This window comes from Rhopalosiphum maidis, chromosome 1, assembly GCF_003676215.2.
Source record: "Rhopalosiphum maidis isolate BTI-1 chromosome 1, ASM367621v3, whole genome shotgun sequence".
NCBI lineage: Eukaryota > Metazoa > Arthropoda > Insecta > Hemiptera > Aphididae > Rhopalosiphum > Rhopalosiphum maidis.
In genome coordinates, this window is record NC_040877.1 from 87,070,183 (window position 1) to 87,085,094 (window position 14,912).

The following is a 14,912-nucleotide window of genomic DNA, read 5'->3' on the forward strand; positions in this document are numbered from 1 at the left end:
TCGAACATAATATAATAGGTAACGTAATAATAATTTTTAATAATAATAACAAAGCGTGTATAGGTACGTGAGTCATGCGGCGACGCGATGTTGCGAAAACCCCGTCGGTGCCGACGGGAGACGATTGTGGTCGGGCAAACGCGAGCGCCGCCGCCGCCCCACCATCGACATCAACCCCCCACCAAGGGTCCCGCTGGTTTGACTCGTTCCGCGCTCAAGGAACGATTCACCGACCGAGTCCGAAATCATTATCCACTATCCAGCCACCAGTTGTCGTGTGTCCCTCTGCGGTGGTCGTAGTCGCCAACATCAACAACAACCGTCGCACCAGCACTTGGGTGCGAACGTTTCGTTTATGAATTTATAGTCGATAACAATACACATAAAAAGGGGTATAAGTCGCGCGAGTGTTAAATACCGATCTCTAACTCGAACCGGTCCACGTCGATCCGATATTTTCACCATCGCCCGAGTCGTCAAACCGTTTTTTTTTTTTACTGGGGTAAGTCTATACTGTTGTACATGTGCACGCACGAAATTTACTATATATTATATTTTAATATTTATAACACCTAATGTATGATGTGCGGCCGTGCATACCTCTGTACATTATTACGTTGTAATGCCATCACCACAGATTACCGATATCACACGCGTGTCGAACAAACCTCTGTCGGTTCGGATAAGTCCGATTCACATTCGGACAACCGGTGTATACCCACTTGCTTGCGATCTGCGTCCGGAATAACTGCGGACCGGCCAGGTGTAGTGGCGTGCCGAACGGGCGCGGGACATGTACCCGCGGCATCGCGATAATCGCGCGAACGGCCACTGCACGGGAAAAACGAATAATCGATACACGTTTGAAAAGCCCTTGACACTTCTACGCACTCCCCTTCGTCGTGTTTGAACATATTCGGTGGCGCCGCGAGGTTTATGTTTTTCGAATCCGGCGGTCGGTCTCTTCTCCGGCGTTCGCTTAATACATTGTATTTGCCATCAACTGGCACCGTTTTAAATAGAATAATCATCACCGTTTATATACCCAAACGACGACTACTGACGTTATGTCGAGTGAGTCCGGCGCGCGTGGCGATCATTATATTCGAGACGATTTACTACCAGTCGTACGTATGACGACTACGGTGGTGATAATGATAATAACAATAATAATCGTGTGCGCGTGCGATGTCCTCCAGATCACGGGCGCCTAACACGTCTAATAATAATAATATGTGTAGTTTGTACGTGCGGTGCGACCTGGTACGATCTGTTATATTAATATTTTAAAGTAAAACGTATTATACGCGCCGCTGACGGAGCACACCCACCGCCGTAGTAGAGAAAGGTCAACCGCGTCGCGGGGCGAACGAACTAAAATCCAATAGTATATAATATATTATTTATCAATACGTATTCGGATGCACCCGAATGGGTTTCGGTTTGTTTATCGTGGTTTTTTATAATACGCACGTCATCCACGACGTATGTAATATATTTACGTCGTACGACAAACACGATTTTTTACGAGTTTATATAATGTTTTGCCGCAACCGCACGCGCGCCGTCCGCGTCGTGTACGAATACATCGAAACGTTATTATTATGTTTTGCTGTATGCACCTACTTACTATACCTAAACACATAACATATACGACGATCGCGATGCAAGTCGACGGTGGCAGCGGCGGCGGCGACCTCGTCCGATTTAATTAGCCATAAAACAAAAATAATAAGTACAAATGAAAAATAAAAAACAATTGTGTGCGTACGTGCCACGGCGATCCACGTGAAATCGAAAATGTTATTTTATGCACGCTGGTTTTCGGAATTCACGTATATAACCCACCTATTACTACCTATATCATATTGATATCTATATATATATATGTATATGCTGCCACCACCTCGCGGTTGACGTAACCCGCCGCCGCCATCACCTGCAGAACGCCGCTTATATGTCGTACCTACCTACCTACCTATAATACGACATAATAATATTATTACGTGTGCCTATATAGATAATATTATTATTATGGCTGTTATACATATAGTGACGGTCGAGATTGTTTTTTATTTTTTTTACCTCGGAAAAAATTGAACATCGCGATATACGACACGCACACACACACGCCCGCGAACGTGACGTCGTGTGTCGGGAAATTTATTCGCCAACTAGAAAATTTTTTTTATTATTATTATTATATAGGTATACGTATACGCGTACATGAGTTATATATACGTGTGCGTGCTTGTATGTGTGTGTTTATGTGTGCTTATATATACATAATATCGTGTATGTACATGTAGATATACTTGTTGCGCGAGTTTTTTTTTTTTATTATTATTATTATTTCAAACGGATGTAATTTAATTTCGCCAAGGTCCACGAGATCAGACTACAATAACAAGTTTAAAAATGTGTAGGTACATATTATTATATTTGCGGACCGCGGACTTGTAGGATGCGTTTTTCTATAATACGTACGTATATTAAATATCAAAACGACTGAAACGGACTGTTTTATTTCCGTAAATGAATTAAATGTATTATTAAAACGTGATGGTTAGAGGTACGCTCGCTATACCTGCAGATTTTCGACGTAATATAGTATACCACGTCCATAACGTGCGTGTAAGCATTACATCGGCATGGTATACTCATAATTCATAAATAATATAATATAAGTTTTATTCAAATATTCATCCTTAAACTCTGCTCCGACAACATTCGGGAGAATATTTTTCAACCAACCTTACCGTCATCCAACACATCATAAAATAAATCAGTATTTAATTTTATTCACACAATACTTACAAATACTCTACTACAGCTTATAAGTAAATATAGCAGCCACTAATCAATGATTGGTGACAGTAAATTATTGTAATCATATTTCCATTCCCCCGTACTAAGCCACTAGTAGAATAATAGTATAATACGACAAGGGGTATATAATATTATAATTTATAACTGGTCGATACATATATATATATATTTTAAATCGAACTTTAACAATTAGTATAGTAGACATACGTGACTTTTATTTTACGTATTAATACACCTTATATAAGTATATGCATAATATTATAACTATTAAATATCATTTTGTACGCCTGGAAAATAAATATTTACGAAATAGTCAACTGTGCCTACGTTTACGTTTATGACGATCGCATCTGAAACGAATTGCGCGTTTTATATAGTCGAAAAACAATGTCACTAAAATTATAACATTATTTATACCTATACGCATGAGATAATTGTGTTGGAATGTATTTTCGATTTAAGAATATATTGTAAACAAAAACTCGGAAAATTTAAACCTGAAATCCGTATAAAAATATTGTACTTTATTTTACTCGTCTACAATTCCTATCGTAATTGATTTTGTATGTATTCGACGCACGTCTTATTGTCTATTGACGGTAGACGAATGCACGCACGTCGAATCGTATAAGAATATTAACGAACTAATTAATGCGTGCGTAAATAAATTGTAACTTAAGGATGTTTAGGCATACTATAATTTAACTGGTTTAAAATTTGTCAGTCTAATCTTTTGCGTTTATTCGAGTTATTAGGTCGTAGGTAGAAGGTTTCATCGAAATCACACGTAAACTACATATATATAAAAAAAATACACTTACGGTTATTAATTTAAAATATTTTATCTTAATAAAATAAGATAAGTATTATTTTGGATAAAAAATATTGCACGCAGGTATTTATGACAAAGATCCAAGAACAAAAATCGTAGCTATATATAGACATGGCGCAGTGCATGTTTAAAAATTATAACTTTTGCAGCAAACGATTTTGACGGTGTAATAATAATATTTTCCGTACATCATAATCTCGTAAATTCTTTACCAAAATTTATTTAGATAATATTAAAATTTATCTTTTTAATACATTATATCTATATTAATATATAATATATGTTATGTTTTCATTTTAGTTGTCTTACCCATAACATTTCTTGATTGATTTTCTGAATGTCGAGAAGTTATGATGCTTATTATAATATTATACACGATGTCACGATAACACGATGTGGGTAAAAAGCTATGAAAGGATAGATAGACTCATTTGCAAAAATATTTAACTCCGAGTTTTTCTTTATGAATAATATAATTATTGGAGCGGTTTAATTGCAGATCATAAGTTGAGATTTTAAAGAATTATTGGCCCGAAGCGGGGTTTTGGGTCTGTTTACTCAAATAATATATTACCAAAATATTAGGCATCAAAAAAATTAACATGAACAATAGTTAGTAATATGTATAATTCGGTAAATATTAAATAATACAAAAAATATTTTTAGTTTAAATTATATAATTTTTTAGATGGAAATATATATATAATTTTTTTTGATATAAATTACTTAATCTTTTTTCATATAATATAGTGATAACGAATAATTAAATCTGTTTTTAGCCACGTACATTTATATTTTAGCTGTTTTCTTTAAACACCACAATTTTTTTTTATTTTCTACGGTTTTTGGTTGTATAATACTTTTTTTGACTATGGTCATGTATGATTGAATATTGATTTTAGACAGATTAATTTAGTCCTAAAAGTTAATTAAAATAAATATGTCACTTGATTTATATAAATATTTCAATACTGCAGTGATATGATATAATGATACCACTAAGAGGTTAATTTCACAGTATATGTAATTATAATGTCCACTATGTAAAAATATATATTTATTGAATGAGAATTTGAATTGTTTATATTATTCATAACTCAAACAAATAATTAAAATAATTCATACTATGAAAAAAAGGTTTTTTGTTACGCTTCAAGATCTTGGCAATTAATGTAGGTAAGATAAATATTTTTTACTGTGTGTAGTGGATAGTATCCAATAATTTTGTGCTCTAAGCCCTAAGCCCTCTAGAGCATCATTCGAACTCCTTTATGTTTAAGATATTTATTTTGGATATTTATATCATGGTGTATTAGAGTAATTTATTCATCACAATAGCGATAATATCATAGAATAATATTATAGTAGGATTATAACCTCTATAAAGATACATAATTTGCTATCAGCAAGTTGTAATTATTATAATACAAGAAAAGCTATAACTTTGTTTTTCATTTCAGTTTCGTATTAAATTCAATGACCACACCCTCTCAAATATTATATGAAACCGATTTACACTTCTGCCGTTACCAAAGTAATTTATATTAGAACTCAAATAATATTTGTATAATAATATAATGTTTATAGGTAAACTATACTGAGTAACTTAGTAGGTTCTGCCAGTACTGAGTATTGATGGTTTAATTTTAATTTGGCGAGACGTTATAATATGTTTTAAATGTTTTCTATAATCTGTCAGGGACTATATTACTTTCACTTCATTACTTCAGTGGCAATTGTCTTATATGCTCGATCATAATTCATAGGTATATTTTAATTTCTCTTGTAAATCATGCAATTTACTGTTGTACACATGTCGTTAATAATTAATCAATTAGAAACGTGAGATGGAAAGGGGGGTATATCAAGGACGTTAAAGTGACTGTTATGCGGACTCGTGTTCATGCATAGGTAGATATCCATACCATGTTACATCGATGACAATGTTTCGTCAAAGTTCAAAAACAAAATAAATATGCCATTCGTATTTTGATTTGGTCCATTTTATGATACTCCTATTGTTATTTTATGTTTAAAATACTTAACTAAAAAAAAAGTTATAATTAGGAAGGTTATCACTTTTACCACTTTTTTTTGTATAGTGATGATACATAATTCTTATAGTAATTTAATACTGTTGGATGACCAGATAGTGACTACAATAATAATAACACTTAAAAATCTGTATTTTCGATCTAGTCCATTATTTCACAAGCATATTATTTTAATACCTATAAACAATATTTATTGCTTTAAACAGTATAATAATGTCTTTTATTATTATAAATAGACATTCATAAAATGATAATCGTATAGTCATTATGATTTTAATATAAGAATCTATAGTATGAACATTATTTTCATTATATAGTAGACAATTATGTGTTCCATACGACTATACAATATATTAATCTAAACCGTATTATTATAATACTATCTAAAGATTTTAAAACTTAAATTTTAAATTCAGATAGTGTCGGACAACTGTTCAATGTTCACACGGGGCGTGCCAGATTTAATTAAATCAATACTAATATTGTCGTTCGTATGATAGGGCGTGCCTATAGGGCCATTCAATTGTTAGTAGAATGATGTTCTGTAAAAATTTGAAGAGCGTAATATGAATGATGAATTTTTACTTGTTTTGAGACCTGCGCCAAGTCCTTGCAGACAATGCCTTGACACCAAACAAAAACGTTTGACGAATCGATAACATCAACAAACTCCATAAACTATTTTTTATAATTTGATATGGTTATTTACAATAATTGGCAAAATTTACTAGATTAGGATTTCTAATATTACTTATATAGTTACATATTAATGTTTAATCAATTATTTAAATGTCAGGTTTTTAATTTAAACGATTAATTTTTCAGAGTTTGAATTGAGAAATCCGCCGCGACATGGCGACACGTATATCCATTATAGTGTTTGTAACACTATTGGCTTACGTATGCAATACAAGTGCCATTCTATCTGAACAACTTGACTGTCCAGAAGATTGCGATTGCCATTTCTTCAGAATTAACTGGGTGACAGACTGTTCGGAAAGTAACTTGACATCCATGCCATATGAAGGACTCGACAGCAATGTCTACGTACTTAATATGAACGGAAATCTCCTAAAAGAAATCGAACCGTTCCCAGCCGATATCAAACTTAGGACATTGCAGTTGTCCGAAAACTTTTTAACGAAAATTCAAAAAACAACGTTTGCTGGACTTCATTACCTACTGGATATAGACTTGTCGTCTAACTTGATCAATTATATTGATCCTGAAGCATTTGTGTAAGTTTATTTAGATATCTAGCCGTTTATTTAATACATATAGGTATCAAGTATTTCGTGTGTATACGTTTCTATAAAAGATATTTAGTCTATAAAACGACACGAGCTCCTCTTACTTCAACGTTTAACTTCAATCGTATTTAAATTAAACAAATTAAGTCACAGTTTCCATGTTTGCTTATTCAAGGTCGATTCTATTGTTGGGTGACGTATACTAACATTAAACGTACATTACATTTTTAAACGGATACACTAAACAAAAAAATATTATTATAAATGTTTTAATTATCTATTTAAATCAATCTTATCTTAAAATAGAATATTAAAAATATTTTAATCATTTCATTCTTAATGTTCATTGTATGATTATTTTTGTATTGTTTAATAGCTTTTAATTTATTTAAACAAAAAGTGAAATTATTATTACCAGCTGTACGAAAACTGTTGGTTTATTTTATAATTATACATTTAATCTTTCAATAAAGATATACTTGTATTTTTATTTTTATTGAAAGATTAAATAGGTTTATTCCGATGTATAAATAATAAAGAATTAAAACTATGTATACTTTACCTATTAAAACAGTTTTATTGTTTGTTTTAAAATGAGAATGTATTTAAATATTAAAATATAAATTTTAATTTAAAACTTATTCGATATTTGTTATATTTGTTACAGGGATAGCGCTGGATTAATTACGTTAGAATTACAAGGAAATCCATTGGAACAAGTCGAAGGTCCATTCTTATACTCCAAGTCTTTACTGTATCTATACCTGGCGAACAGTCATCTAACAAAATTATCACCGCAGTTTTTCGCCAATATCAGTGGTCTAGACAAACTTGATATTTCTGGAAACCCTCTTCATATCATTGAACCAGGCATATTTGATCCTCTTACAAGTTTAAAACATTTAATTCTAAATAACTGCAATCTTACACACATATCGAGCGTAGCTTTTAGTAGTCTCGGCCACCTGACTGTATTGGAACTGGCTGGAAACAGTCTCAAAAGTCATGTTGACTGGACCTTAATACTGGGTAATCTAGGCAGATTGGAACATCTCGACTTAAGGCAATCAGGTGTATCAAATTTACCAGAAAATGTATTTTTCAATAATACTTGGCTAAGAGGTTTAGTGTTGGCTGAAAATGAATTATCTGATCTTGACGTGGCTACTACTTTGGGTCACAATTTAGTTCATTTAGATTTTCTGGACCTCAGTTATTGTCATTTAAAAGGACCTTTATCTGAAGATGCATTCGCTAATGCAACGAAATTACGTACCCTCATATTATCTGGAAACCATTTATCTGCAGCAGATTTAGCAGTAGCTTTATCGCCTTTATTAAAACTAGTGAAACTTTCATTAAGAGACTGTGGATTGACAAGGTTGCCTGCTAACACTTTCCATAAATTTACTAGTTTACAAGAATTGGACATATCAAGAAATCCTTTAAACAATGCCTTTACAGCACTTTTATCTCCGTTGGAATCATTGGAACATTTAGATATGGGTTACAGTAATTTGCAAAGAATATCCAGAACGACTTTCTTAAAAATGTCTGCTCTAAAAACGCTTATTTTGTCTGGAAATAAACTTAAAAGCCTCGAATCAGGTTTATTCCAAAATCTTACGCGTTTGGAAGTATTAGAGTTGAATAATTGTGGTCTTAGTCGTCTAAATGATACAGTGTTCTACGATAACTTTACATATCCAGACTTGGAAGAGTTAAGACTTTCAGGAAATCCTCTCCAAGTTCCCGAAGAAGGACCAATACTGCCACCTCAATTATCAGGTTTAAAGAATTTGGACATGAGTAAATGTAATTTGAGTTATTTACCCGTTGACGCTTTCACTACAACGCCTAACATTAGTCAGTTGTTGTTGAACGATAATAAATTAAAGAGTGACGAAGAAGGGTCTATGAAGTTTTTGGAATCGCTGACTGGGCTGGAACAGTTGGACTTGAGTTTCAATAATATCACGGCAATCAAACCTGATAAATTCGGGTATAACCATCAACTTATGTCGTTACGACTGGTTGGTAACCCTTGGAAATGCGATTGTTATGTTGTGGATATGTGGGAATGGGCTGCGTCGTCCAAAGGAAACATAGGCGTGTTAGTGGGTTCTACGAAATCAATCGCTTCTAATGTAAACAATAAAAAGACCAAAGGATTGGTGTGCAATTTCGATCCCAAGAGCACGCCTATTAAGGAAGCCAAACTGAGAAGACCCGGAAGAGAACTCACAACTAGTGTACAACGTACGTGGGCCAGGTATGTGCGCGAGGCGAATTGTCCACACAGCCCAGTGGCAGCAAGACCAGCCAGGATCGTTACCAGAGAAGTTCACGAGTATCAGCCGATGTTGTCAGAAATCGAAACCGAAACGCAAAACAAATGGTTACCACTAATAAGTTTCTGCGCTGTTTTGTTATTGGTTTCAGTAGTGATGATGAGTGTATTAATAAAACGTAAAGAAAACCCAACAAAGAAAGACAAAGACATCTCGTGCGATTATTCGCAAGAAGACAATGATGTGGTGCAATTTAAAGGAACTAAAAATGTATCCCGTAGAACCATCAAATGACAAACTTGTATTAGATAAACTAAATTCCAGTTATTTCAGTTTGTAAGTCTTAAGCAAATATTTTCATTATTATTAAATATATTTATACATTTTTTTTTTTTTTTTTTTAGTAACCCATCACATTTTACCACTTTCTACATACCAAACAAACATTATAAAAATCAATAAATGTATACTTGGAATTTTGGAACTTTATCATTCTTTGTATTATGTTTAGATTATTATCCAATATTTGTTTTCCTAGCAGAAAAGTTCCTAATGGTAGTTGGTTGTCAGTGGTGTTGGATACAGTCAATCAAAAGCAATGTTTCTCACTTTTATATTTTCATTCCTAATGCAAGGTCATTCAGTGCAGGGTAATAGTTAACTTGCACATTTTTAAATGAACAATAGACTAGGTACTAGTCGAGTTTCACTGTTTATGTTATTTTTATTATTATTCGGATTGACTGATCAAATATGTATTGTATATTCTAGTTATTAAGCTTTTTATGTATTATTTATGCACGCTCTCTGTAAAGCAATGTCAGGTCATAGATTGTGATGTTAGTCTTCGACCGTATATTATTATAATCACGGCTTAGGATTATATATACACCTATATTACTGTTTATTAAATTTAATAATTATAATATAGATTACCAACCTAATATAATTGGCTAAGATTATTTAGATGTAGAAAAATAAATATTCTTTATTCTTGTTATGCTAAATGTATCTATTAAATGAAATGTATATCTTATTATAGTATAATAATTTTTAACTATATTTCATACCATGTTTTTTTGTCCTATTGTGATTTTCCTAATGATCTATATCATTTTAACAGAACAAATAAACATTTAAGTTTAAAAACAGTTAGATATTTACATTTTAATTATTGTTTACTATTATTATTTACTATACTTAATGAATATTGATCATATAAGAAGAATGTGCATCAGTTTTTAAATTTATTTTTGAACTCGTACAATTTTTTTCTAATTTTTATGATGAAATATTATTTTAAAGAAAAAACATATTTGACATACATATTACAATAATAGGAAATCATATACTTTTTTAAGTGGCATTATATGTATGACTAAAATAAACAGTATGTTAAATATATATAAAATGTAAACATCCATTCAAGGCTCAAGAATCTAAACAAAAGAAAAAATAAATTGTTTTTATGAAATATTAAACTGTACAATGGAAATGATGGAATCAAATTGTGTCACATAGGTAATTATTAATTTAGATATTTAATCAAAATATAAATCAACACAACATTTTATTATACTACAGTAATTAAAAAATAAAAAACAAGACTGTTATACTATAACATTAAACATTTAGTGTTTTTAAACGTTTTTTTATCTCTTCCACTATATTCATATTAAATTTTTCATTTAATAAGTTGCTTAAACATACATTACAGGTTGTAGCAACATTTTCAATAATACCATTTTTTACAGATAAAATAACAGATTGTTCATTACATTTAACAGTTATATTAAACTTTGGCGTTCGTCCATATCTCCATTCCCAGCTCTCCATTTCATTTTTTATTTCGTTGAAACCTGTTTCAAAAAATAAAAAAAAAAGGTGTCAACAAATATAATTCAAAGTATTTATGAGCATTTTATATAACTTGTTAGATATAAACACAGTGATATTATATTCTTTTATGTATTAATCTTTAATCAGTATAAAAAAAAAAAAATTACCAGGGAATGTTTGCTCATTTGGTGTTACATAATTAAATCCTTGATCTGTTGTAGTTTTATTGCCTACTGTTTTTAGGTATTGTAAACCAACAGCAGTCATTAATCTATTGATACACACTTTGTTATTAATTTGTGTCAAATTCAATACATCAGATGATACACTGACTGTGGCATTGGTTTCAATATTTTTCTAGAATACATTACAATGTTAGAAGTTACATAATATTTATTCATTTTTATTACGCAATTTACTTCACGTTTTCTCAATAGATTTGACATTAATTCTCGATTGCAATTAACTAATAAAGTACAATGGTGGTATGAATTAGGTCTTCCCAACTTTGAAGCTGTGCCAGATATCTATATATAAATTAAACACCTAAATACATTAAAGCTGTAAAACAATGATTTCATTACGAGGAAATCATATTAATTTAAATCCTTAACTTTGTACTTATTATCTATAACAATATCTTCTCGTTTATTAATTTCTGTTACAACATTCCATTCATTTTTTAATGTTTGGACGATTAATTCTAAATTTGTTCTCCTATTATAAATATCCCTGCTTGTGAAAAATGTCATATTGAGATTTTCATTATCGTGAAATACTGTTCCACCGCCACTATTCCTTCTTGCTATCCGTACATCAATAGCTGAATCAAAATTTACTTCTAACCAAGGATTCTGATGTCGACCAATCACAACACAATTACTGTTTACCCACAATAGCAACATAGATTTATTAGTAAAGTCTGAATGTCGGTAGAACCAGTGTTCCAGGGCAAGATTTTCAAATACATCTGTTGATTTGGAAATCATAACAGTCTTTTCAACAACTGATGTATAAAATCTTCGAAAAATTAAAGCCATAACAAACTTGAATCTGAAAGTATATTTAAGATTTAAGTTGTTGGTACATCATATAAAAATTAATTGATTGTTTTGATATTATTTGTTCAATATTATTTAATTAATAGCAAAATAATATACCTATCATGTGGGCATGATTTAATAATAATACAATTTTTAAGATAACAAATTGTTGGTAGATAATAATTTATTTATAGTATTTTTTAAATAGTTTTTAAATTTATTTAACATAGATACTGAAGCAACAAGCGATTTACGCGTTCAGCGTGAATTGACCCCAAATGGCGTCAATTAACATTTTTTGAATATGTTGAATGATGAATTGATGCCAATTGGCATATGTACTAGGTATGTAGTATGTACTTTGTTATTAAATACACTACTACAATTTGGTCAGTATAACAATTAAATATTGGGTTTTTTGTTAACCTTATATTGATATTATCATTTTAAGGATTTTTTTTTTTAAAACCACAATTTTCAGTGTCACAATAAATATATTCAAATATGAAACACAGCTAACATAATTTAATTTCAACTAAGATTACTTAATAAGTATTAATATTATTTTTATTGGTAAATAGTTAAAATTTAATATATGGAGAATTGAAAATTTCATATTAAATCACAAATAATTAAAATTATAGGTAACAATAACAATAAAATAATTTTTAGTACAAATTTCGTGAATAAGATAATGTTAACAAAAAAAAAAAAAAACTGAATTTAATAATTAGCTAATAAATTTTGAATTAAGCATTTAGATACAATATATGAACTATAAATCATAAAAAAAAGTCAAAAACCTTGAAATATAAAAAAATAAATACATTAAAATTGTGCAGTTCATTTATTTAATTGAGTTACTTATTTATTTATATTAACTAGCGTTAAATCTGATTCATTAAGATTTAAATAGAAAATGAAAATGCCTGTATTAATGACTAATTTTATGGTATTAATAAGAATAATCACCAACTACATTTAATTAAATGTTGAATGTCATAGGCTACAAAAATTCCATTCTAAAAAAAAATATATTGTTGATGTATACAATACATAATGAGTCATTTAATAATAATAATAATAATAAAAATAGGTATTTGATAGATTAATTATTGTATTTAAAATTTAAATACCCAAGTTAATAGGTACATAATATTTAAATCAGATATGTTCATTGATTTGCAAAAGAAAAATATACTATTATAGTAAATTGTATAAAACACAGTTAATATAATTGTTTACATTAATATATCATAATTTTACAGGAAACTATAAAAAATACTATAGGTATGATCTTTTTGCTATAAGTATGATAGTTACACCTCACACATACCTATGGTTTGACAATTGTAAGAATGGAATTTTATGATGCTATTTTACCAAATTTACAATAACATATAGATAATAAATAATAATCATTAAATGAAAGTAATTGACCTTTTTACTGAACAGTGAACATATAAAATTGTCCCAACAAAACTATAATTATAAAAAAGAATTGTATAGGTATAAAAATCTATAATCTTGAAATGATTAGTCGCAATAAAATTAAAAATAATAAAAATGGTCCAAGTTCATACAAATTATTTTGTACAATAATAACAGATACACGGCTAACAACTATAGATAATATTATGGCCAAGGTAAAAATAAAATATGTATATATAATTTAAATCAAATATAAGTATTATTGCTATACTAAAAAGTAAAAATTTTAGTCATAAGATTAGCCTTAATTGGATCAGTATAATGTAAAATATATTAAATATTTATTTTAATGATCATTGTTAGTAGACAAATTATTTACAAAACTTTAATCATATTTTAATAAAAACATAGAGACAAGCATAGATAGTATACAGACATTAAACATACCGGGTAAGCTGTGTAGTAGGTATTGAAATTTAAGTAATAGGAATTGTCGGTATCAATACTTTTGCCACGGTACTGTAAAATTTGAAAAATTTTAATCTATGCTTTTATCATGCTACAGTCGATTTTTGATAACCAATAATCACATAAAATATAAAAATATGTTTTTTATGTTTTTATCATCAACTTTTGTATACTTTCGTCCACAATGTAGATAAAATCTATATCATGATTTTGTCTAGACAATAAATTAAATTATACATTATTTTATAGAATTTAATCGTTATACATTTATAATTGACTACATTCACAAAAAATATCATAGATAATATCTGTATTTTCCTCTATCACATCTATAATCACGATATATATTTTATCAGTTGTCAAAGCTTATCAGATGATAATTATTTTACAGAATAGTATGTTATTTCAATAAATAATATTTGACTTTAAACAATAAAATTATTAGACATCAAAATGATTATTTCTTACAGAACAGAAAGTCAGCATGGGTCACATGCCAATAGGTTGTTATAATCTCTGACAGATGTTCGTCAGAGGTTAAGCATTTAAGTAAACAAGTGGTATCCAATGATCTGTGAATTGTGTTTATTTGAACTATTTATTTTAATGTTTAAAAATTTTTTTTAAATAAAACAGTCATACAACTGTTTTTTTTTTCAGATTTTCAATCATATACACCACAAGTATAGTATATCACTTGTAGCACAGATAGATAATAGCCAAATTACAAATTCTAATTAACAAAGTATTAAAGAATTGTACTATTTCTTTCTCAGGATTTTATTTTAAAGCTGTTTCCACTTATTGGATGGTACTAGCTTCGTGAAAACTTAACATTAAACATAATATTCTTCAATATATTCTAATAAAATAAT

At 29.8% G+C, this 14,912-nt stretch overlaps 2 protein-coding genes across 2 annotated transcripts; one reads left to right on the forward strand and one right to left on the reverse strand.

Annotated features, from left to right (window-relative positions):
- The first annotated feature begins 238 nt into the window (after positions 1–238).
- Positions 239–9,733, forward strand: LOC113556721 (toll-like receptor 3). The gene is made up of 4 exons (XM_026961841.2): positions 239–502; positions 6,541–6,953; positions 7,633–9,592; positions 9,661–9,733. Exons 2-3 carry the CDS (start codon positions 6,568–6,570, stop codon positions 9,548–9,550), a joined length of 2,304 nt encoding a protein of 767 aa, XP_026817642.1. The 5' UTR covers positions 239–502; positions 6,541–6,567; the 3' UTR covers positions 9,551–9,592; positions 9,661–9,733.
- A 1,086-nt stretch (positions 9,734–10,819) lies between these two features.
- On the reverse strand, positions 10,820–14,254 carry LOC113555966 (lipoyltransferase 1, mitochondrial). Its single transcript, XM_026960622.2, has 5 exons — positions 14,017–14,254; positions 11,710–12,148; positions 11,515–11,622; positions 11,263–11,452; positions 10,820–11,115 (listed from the first exon to the last, which is right to left on the reverse strand). Exons 2-5 carry the CDS (start codon positions 12,133–12,135, stop codon positions 10,880–10,882), a joined length of 960 nt encoding a protein of 319 aa, XP_026816423.1. The 5' UTR covers positions 12,136–12,148; positions 14,017–14,254; the 3' UTR covers positions 10,820–10,879.
- Between the last annotated feature and the right edge of the window lie 658 nt (positions 14,255–14,912).

Coding starts and splice junctions, on each gene's coding strand:
- LOC113555966 (XM_026960622.2), bottom strand. CDS start 12,135: ATGGCTTTAATTTTTCGAAGATTTTATACATCAGTTGTTGAAAAGACT. Junction 11,623..11,709: donor TTATAGATAATAAGTACAAA/GTTAAGGATTTA, acceptor ATTTATATATAG/ATATCTGGCACAGCTTCAAA. Junction 11,453..11,514: donor ATCTATTGAGAAAACGTGAA/GTAAATTGCGTA, acceptor AATGTATTCTAG/AAAAATATTGAAACCAATGC.
- LOC113556721 (XM_026961841.2), top strand. CDS start 6,568: ATGGCGACACGTATATCCATTATAGTGTTTGTAACACTATTGGCTTAC. Junction 6,954..7,632: donor ATTGATCCTGAAGCATTTGT/GTAAGTTTATTT, acceptor TATTTGTTACAG/GGATAGCGCTGGATTAATTA.